Raw genomic sequence first — 8,008 nt, forward strand, 5'->3', positions numbered from 1 at the left:
GACCGGAGCCGCTCCCGCGACCGCGGCCGCGACCGCGACCGCCGCCGCGACCGGAGCCGCTCCCGCGACCGCGGCCGCCGCCGCCGCGACCGGAGCCCCTCCGACGACTCGGACCGCAGCCGCTCGCGCGGCCGCCGCCGCCGCTAGAGGCGCGGCGCGCCGCTCCGCCGGGCGCCGAAGACCCGCTGTCCCCCCGCCCACGCCTCGCGCGGGCCGCCATCCCTTCCCCTCCCGCGCGCGCCCCTCCGAGCCGCGCCCCCCCCCGATGCCGACTGGTCGCCACCAACCTTGAAGTCTTACCTTTCCCTGCAATAAATCCAACGCCGCGGACCGGCGGCGCGGTTTGCCGCGGGGCAGCGTCTCGGCTTAAACCGGTCGCGTCGGCGCCATGAACGACGACAACGACCTCTACAGCGACTATGACTACGACATCAGCATCGGCGGGTCCGGCGCCCCGGCGGGCGGCCCGGCGTTCGGGAACGCGCCGAAGACGCCCGGCCACCAGTTCCGCCCGGCGTCGAACCTCGGCGGCGGCCTCGCGACGCGCGGCGGCCTCGGGAGCTCCCTCGCGTCGCGGGCCGGCGCGACGGCGAGCCGCCTGGGCACGGCGGCGGGCGGCGGCGGCGAGGTGCGGCCCATGACGAGCACGTCCGGGGCCGGGTTCAGCACGAAGCAGGGCGGCGCGGCGGCGCGGGGCTTCGACCCGCTCGGCCAGGGCCGGGGCCCCGCGCCGCCGCTGGCCGAGCGCGCGGACAACTCGCCCGAGGACCAGGCCCGCGAGTTCGAGAAGCAGGTCCACGCCCTCGTCGAGGCGTCCGCGGCCGCGGCCCTCGAGGGCAACCACGACGCGGCGCTCGAGAAGGCCAAGGACGCGGGCAAGCGCGAGCGCGCGCTCTGCAAGCACCGCGAGGCCCACGGCCTCGTGGACCAGATCAACATCGACCTGACCTACGCGGTCTGCTTCAACCTCGCCCACGCGTACCACAGCGCGCGCATGCACGACGAGGCCCTGCACACGTACTCCCTGTTAGTCAAAAACAAGCAGTACCCCCAGTCCGGGCGGCTCCGCGTGAACATGGGCAACATCTACTACGAGCAGCAGAAGTACCAGACGGCCATCAAGATGTACCGCATGGCGTTGGACAGGGCAGCAAAAGAGAGCGAAATTCCCAACTTCAAAGGCTCATATCTCGGCCGTTTTCCACTCGTTTCGGCTGATTTTTGGACGAGCGATCATCTCTCGGAACGATCTCGAAGCGTGGATGCTTTTACCGTAACGCGCGCGCGCGGAACGCTCACGTTGAAGCGACGTTGAATCACCATTTTGCTGCCCAGGCCCTGGACCAGATCCCGAACACGGGCAAGCACATCCGGTTCAAGATCTTCCGCAACATCGGCAACGCGTTCGTGCGCCTGGGCCAGTTCGGCGACGCGGTCCAGTCCTACGAGACGATCATGGGCGGCGACCCGGACTTCCACACGGGCTTCAACCTGATCCTGTGCTACTACGCGCTCGGCGACGCGGAGAAGATGCGCCGCGGCTTCCAGAAGCTCATCTCCATCCCGCTCGCGTCCGTCGACGAGGACGACGACCTCGAGGACCTGCACCCGCGGTCGCCGTCGTCGCCGGCCAAGGACGGCGAGGCCAAGGGCGGCGACGCCAAGGACGACGCCAAGGCGACGGCGACGCGCGATTTGGCGCGCGCGGACGGCCTCCGCCACGAGCTCAAGCGGCGCGAGAAGGAGGCCCACGGCTACATGCTCACGGCCGCGCGGCTCATCGCGCCGGAGCTCAAGGCGCCCGACGACGCCATGGTCGGCTACCGCCTCATCATCGACGCTTTGAAGCCCGACCACGAGCTGTTAGCGTCCGAGATGGAGATCGAGCGCGCGCTGAAATACATGCGGAACAAGGACTTCGACAAGGCCATCGAGGCGCTCAAGGCCTTCGAGAAGAAGGACCAGCATCTCAAGGCCATGGCGGCGACGAATTTATCGTTCATCTACTTCCTCGAGGGCGACCTCCGCGCCGCGGAGCGCTACGCGGATCTCGCGTACGAGCAGGACCGCTACAACGCGCGCGCGCTCGTGAACAAGGGCAACTGCCTCACGGTGAAGCACGAGCACGAGACGGCGAAGCAGTTCTACCTCGAGGCCATCGGCGTCGAGGCGGACTGCGTCGAGGCGATCTACAACCTGGGGTTGGTGAACCTGAAGATGGAGCTCTGGTCCGAGGCGCTGCAGGCCTTCGAGAAGCTGCACCAGATCGTGCCGAACAACGCCGAGGTCATCTACCAGATCTCGGCGCTCCACGAGGCGCGGGGCCAGCTGGATATTGCGCTGAAGTGGTACAACATTTTGATCACGCGCGTGCCCAGCGACCCGGGCGTGCTCCTCCGCATGGGCCAGATCTGCAACCGCACGGACGACGAGCCCCAGGCCTTCCACTTCCACCTCGAGTCCTACCGCCACTACCCCGTGTCCCTCGACGTCATCTCCTGGCTCGGCGTCTGGTACGTCAAGTCGGAGATGTACGAGAAGGCGATCCACTTCTTCGAGCGCGCGTCCCAGATCCAGCCCAAGGAGGTCAAGTGGCGCCTCATGGTCACGTCCTGCTACCGCCGCATGGGCAACTACCAGCGCGCCCTGGAACTCTACGAGAAGGTCCACGCGGAGCACCCGGAGAACGTCGAGTGCCTCCGCTACCTCGTCGCCATCTGCAAGGACCTGGGCCACCCCCACGACCAGTACCAGGCCAAGCTCAGCCGCCTCGACCGCAACGCCCAGGCGACGATGAACACGGCCCAGCCCCAGGGCCAGCTCACGCGCGCCGCGCCCCAGGCGGAGCGCGCGCCGCCGCAGCGCTACGACGCGCCCGCGCCAAAGTTCGAGGCGCCCAGCGAGCCCGGCCCCATGGCCGCGCCCAAGGCGCGCGGCATCGCGGGCACGGGCGACCCGGAGCGGCCCCGCACGGCCGTCAAGCGCAGCGAGCAGCCCGAGGAGGACTTCGACGACGCGGACGTCGAGGACCTCCTGCCCTGAGCGCCGCGTCATCCGCCCCCTTTATATGCTACGGCGCGTTGTCGTTCGGGTTCGTGTAGAGGACGCAGTGGGGCTTCGCGTGGAAGAGGAGGCGGAGGAAGTCGTCGCCGAGCTTGTAGCAGCCGCTGATGTTGAGCCGCGCGAGCGGAGCGTCCCCGTGGAGGCCCCGCGCGCAGCGCGGCGTCAGCAGCGGGCAGCCGTAGAGGCACAGGTCCACGAGCGCCGGCAGCTCCCAGACGATGGCGACGCCGCCGTCGCCGAGCCGCGAGCACTCCGCGACGGAGAGCACGCGGAGCCGCGGCGCCGGCGTCCGGAGGAACTCGTGCAGCGACGCGAGCTCCGGCCAGTCGTTCAAGACCAAGCGCTCGAGGTGCGGGAGCAGCGGCTGGAGCGCGAGGAGGTCGTCGTCGCCGCGGCCCGCGCCCGTCAGGTCGACGGCCGTCAGCCGCAGCGCCGCGAGCCGCTCCAGCGTCGCTTTCGCGAGCCGCTCGCCCCGGACGTCGAGCGACGCGCTCCGGCGGACGCGCCGCCAGCCCGCGGCGGTCCCCAGGAGCAGGTCCGCGGCGCCCGCGCAGCCGAAGAGCCGCGGCGCCTGCCAGAGCAGCGGGCCGTCGTCGGCGACGCTTCGACAAAACCGTTGCAGAGTCCGCGCGGCGTCGTCCCGCTCCGGCCCGTCGTCGCGCGGCGGCGGCGGCGCCGGCGCGACCGCCTCGGCGCTTTTCTCGTCCTTGGCCGCCAAGAGACCCTTCAACGCCTTCCGATCCTCGTAGCTCAACCTATGCGTCGGTGACGATTTTTCATCGTTTTCCCGGTGAAAAGCTCTCGAAAGTCGTTCCGGGCGCGGGACGCTGAGCTCGACCCGTGGCCGCCGCCGACGCGCGTCGGCGCGAAGCCGTGCGCCGCACCGATCTTCGGCAGCTCGAAGTCGTGCAGCGCCGGCGCCGACGCGGCGCGCGCGCGCCGCGTCTTCCGCTTGCGCCGCGGCTTCTCCGTCGCGCGCCGCGGCGGCGGCGCCGCGGCCTCGGCGACGGCCGCGACCGTCCGCGGCGGCGCGACGGCGAGCAGCAAGCGCCTGAGCTGCGCGAGGTGGTCCCGAAACACGCGCTCCGCGAGCGCGACGTCCTCTTTCGCCTCCTCGATGGGCTCGCCGTCGACGGCCGCCGCCGCCGCGAGCCGCGCGGCCTCGCCGTCGCCGCCGCCTTTTAACGCTTCGGACGCGGCCGCGATGGCCTCGCGTCGCGCCGCCGCCAGGGCGCGCTGGCGCCGCGCGATGCGCCGCAGCGCGTCCCGCAGGTCGTACCAGTCCTGGAGCGCCGGTGGCAGCCGCGTCAACTCGTGCGTCGCGAGGTGGCCGTCCTCGTCGCCGTCGTCGTCATCCTCGGTGCGCTGCGCCTCGGCCAGCGCGTGCTCGCGGTACTGGCGCCGCCAGAGCTCCACGGGAATGGACTCGAAGGTCGCGTCGCCGCGCACGATGGCCTCGACGATGGCGAGGGACCGCGACGACGGCATTGCAGGCTAGGGCTGCCGCTCATGCATTCCAGCTCACCATGCTTCCTCTCAGGCCGGTTCGATATCGAGCTCAATTGCGGCATCTTTGTGGCTCGGTGCAGTCCTCGAGCTCGACGATGAGCTCGAGCTCTCGCAAATCGACGCACAGCTGAGCGAAAATGGCCGATCCGCAATGCCTCTTCCTCAAGCACAAGCTCATCCGCGACCTCTGGTGGGTCATGGCGTCGCCGGGCATGCTGCGCTCCTCGCCGGCGACCGAGAGCGTCGCGCCGCTGGCCGACGCCGTCGGCGCCTCCTTGGTCGACGCGTCGCGCGGCTGGCTCGCCGACCTCGACGCCGACGCGTCGCCGCTGGAGACCTTCCTCGACTGCCCGAGCCGCAAGAGCACGCGCCTCGGGTTCTACGCGCAGTCGCTCGTCGAGTATTGGATCGAGGCGTGCCCCGCGCTCGGCACGACGGCGAGCCGCTGCGGCCAGCAGGTGCTGAAGCACGGCAGCGTCGTCGGCTCGCTGAAGTACGTCTTCTGCTGCCGGCCGACGGACGCACGCGTGCGCGCGGCGCTCGGCGCGGACCCGACGGGCGAACCGGCGCCGGGCCGGCCGCTGCTCTGCCACTGGGAGTTCTCCATCAAGTTCTTCGTCCACGTGCCCGGCGGCGACGCCGACGACCTCGCGCGCTTCGTCGGGCCCTTCCTGCACGAGAACCTCGAGGCGCGCGTCGCGACGGGCGCGCGGAAGGTCGCGCTGTCCGAGGAGCCGGACGTGCGAAAATGGGCGAGCCGCGAGCTCGCCGGCGTCGCCTGCCCGGACCGCGTGCTCGCCATCCGCGCGGCGAGCGTGCTCCGCGGGTTCTTCTTCTACGAGGCGGGGGCGTCCGGCGCCTCGCCGTCGGTGTCGCCGGCGCACGGGCGGGGCTGGGCCGCGCGGTCCGTCGGCGCGATGCGTTCCGCCGCGCCGTCGACGACGACGCACTGGATCGTGCTGTCGAAGCCCCACTGGCTCGGGCCCTGCCGCGTGCCGCGGGACGATGATGGCGGCTGGGCCCTGCCGGCGTCGGCGCGCGTCGGCGCGCCGCTCGCGACGACAGCGGTGTCCGACGCGAAGATCGCGGACGAACTCGACGCGCTCGCGGCGCGTTGCCCCGCGACGCCGGTCATGGTCGCGAGCCTGGAACGGTTCGACGACGGCGCGCTGTACGAGACGTCGCGGGGCTTCCTGCTGCCGCCGGAGTGGGACCCGGCACCGCTCCTGGCCGGCGCGACGTTCTGGAAGAAGTCGACGCGCAAGGCGCCGCGGCGCCGCGACGACGGCACCTACGTCGAGGTCGGCACGTTCCCGTCGCCGGCGCACAGCTTCGCGGACGGCGGCGCGCACCCGTCCGTCGCCGGCCTGCGGTCGCGGGGCGTCTTCTCCTCGCCGTCCGGCGGCCAGCCGCCCGGCGCGTCGAACGGCGGCGTCGTCATCGGCGCCATCACCGTCGACGCGGGCGACCCGGCCGTCGAGACGGGCGATGGGCTCTTGGATGCATTGGAAGGGAAGCGCGACGCGCACGCCAAGTCCGGGCGGAAGCACTCGGGCGACCTGCTGAAGTACCGCGCGGGCAAACTTTTGGCGGAATCGCCGGCGGACGCCGCGGCGCTCGCGATCGACGCGCTGCGCGCGCTCGGCGCGCGCGCGACGACGATGCCCCGGGCCTTTTTGCTGCGCGTCGGCGGCGCCATTGTGGACGCGGCGCCGGCGGACGCGAACGCGGCGGGAGCGGCGGACGCGTTGTTGCGGGCGTCGCTCGCGCTGCCGCCGCACGACGCCGTGGCCTTCAACCCGCGGCGCCTCGAGCTCTCCCTCGCCGTCGCCTGCGCGCAGAAGTTCGGCGCGCCGAGCCTCGAAGACGACAGCTTTGTGCGACGCACGCTCGCCGATGCTCTCGAAGCCTACGACGGCCGATCGAAAGCCGACGGCGCGCTCCACCGGTTGGAGCTGGCGGCGTTGCTCGTCGCGCTCGTCGGGCGGCCGCCGCGCCTGCCGAGCTCCGTCGTGGCGGCGGCGGCCGTCGCGCTCGCGCGCGGCGACTCGCTGAAGACGGCGTCGGAGCTCTGCAAGGCCAGACCCGCCGGCTTCGACGGCGACGAGGCGGACGTCTTCGTGGACGTCGACGCGGCCCGGGCGTTGGTCGACGCGGCGCGGTCCCTGGGCCACCGCAAGGTCTGCCGGCGGCTCGCGCGGGACCTGCTCGGCGAAGAGGGGGACTCCCCGCCGCCAGCTGATGATTTGAGCGCGTCGGACGTCGCCTACGCGCGGGGCGCGCCGCGGTCCGCGCCGCGAGCCGACGGGTTTTTGGCGCTGCCGCCGGGCGTCGCCGTGACCCTGGTCGAGGACGCGGCGGGCGCTCGCGCGGCGGCTGCAACCCTCGCGTCGGAGCGGGTCCTGGGCGTCGACGTCGAGTGGCGGCCGGGCGCCGCCGGCGCGAGCCTCTGTCAGGTCGCGGCGCGATTCGCCTGTTTTTTGCTCGACCTGGAGCGCGACCCCTGCGACGCCGTCTTCGACGCGCTGCGCGGCAAGACGCTCCTCTTCTTCGGCGCGTCGGCGGACGTGGAGAAGGTGCGGACGGTCGTCCCCGGCGCTTTTTCATGCTCGAAAATTGTGGACCTGCGGACGTCGAGCCGGGGCCTCGGCGACGTCGCGAAGCAAACGTTGGGCGGCGGGCTCGACAAGGGGCCCCAGCGCAGCGACTGGGCCGCGCGGCCGCTGCCCGCGGCGCTGCGCTCCTACGCGGCCCTCGACGCGCACGTGCTCCTGCAACTGGCGGCTTCGGCGCCGTTTCCCGCGTCGCTGACCCCCGGCGACGCGGTCGCGGCGCTCGGCGGCGCCGGGCGGCTCGTGGACGGGGCGGGCGACGCCGTGCTCTGCAAGACGCTCGCGCTCGTCGACGGTTTCGGGGCCCGCGCGCTCGTCGTCCTCGACGCCGGGAGAAGCCTCGCGCCGGGCCGACTGCCGGGCTTCCGCCTCGCGCCGCCGGCGGAGCTCCGGCCGCTTTTCGGCTTCGACAAGGGCACCCTGGGCCCCGCGGGCGGCCACGGCGGCGCGACGGTCCTGGTGGATCGCTCGCTCGCGGGCCGCGACGTCTCCCTGGGCTGCGGCGACGCGGCCACGGCCCTCGTCGCCGGCGCGGACGCGCTCGTCGCGCGCCTCGCGCGCGACGGCGCCGCGGCCGCGCGCTTCGCGGATCTCACGTAATAAACGTGCGAAGCTTCTTAGTGTTGGACGACAGAGGGCCGCGGGGGGCGCGCCGCAGCCCAGGGAGACGTCGCGGCCCGCGAGCGAGCGATCCACCAGGACCGTCGCGCCGCCGTGGCCGCCCGCGGGGCCCAGGGTGCCCTTGTCGAAGCCGAAAAGCGGCCGGAGCTCCGCCGGCGGCGCGAGGCGGAAGCCCGGCAGTCGGCCCGGCGCGAGGCTTCTNC

At 72.5% G+C, this 8,008-nt stretch overlaps 1 protein-coding gene across 1 annotated transcript; it reads left to right on the top strand.

Moving 5' to 3' along the window:
* Positions 1–616: 616 nt before the first annotated feature.
* AURANDRAFT_10223 (hypothetical protein) lies at positions 617–2,733 on the top strand (the record flags this gene model as incomplete). Its single annotated transcript, XM_009039045.1, has 4 exons — positions 617–1,137; position 1,258; positions 1,336–1,575; positions 1,651–2,733. Coding segments are annotated over 4 exons (1,845 nt in total), but the record flags the coding sequence as incomplete, so codon positions are not given.
* Positions 2,734–8,008: the final 5,275 nt, after the last annotated feature.

This window comes from Aureococcus anophagefferens, assembly GCF_000186865.1.
Source record: "Aureococcus anophagefferens unplaced genomic scaffold AURANscaffold_10, whole genome shotgun sequence".
NCBI classification, from domain to species: domain Eukaryota; class Pelagophyceae; order Pelagomonadales; family Pelagomonadaceae; genus Aureococcus; species Aureococcus anophagefferens.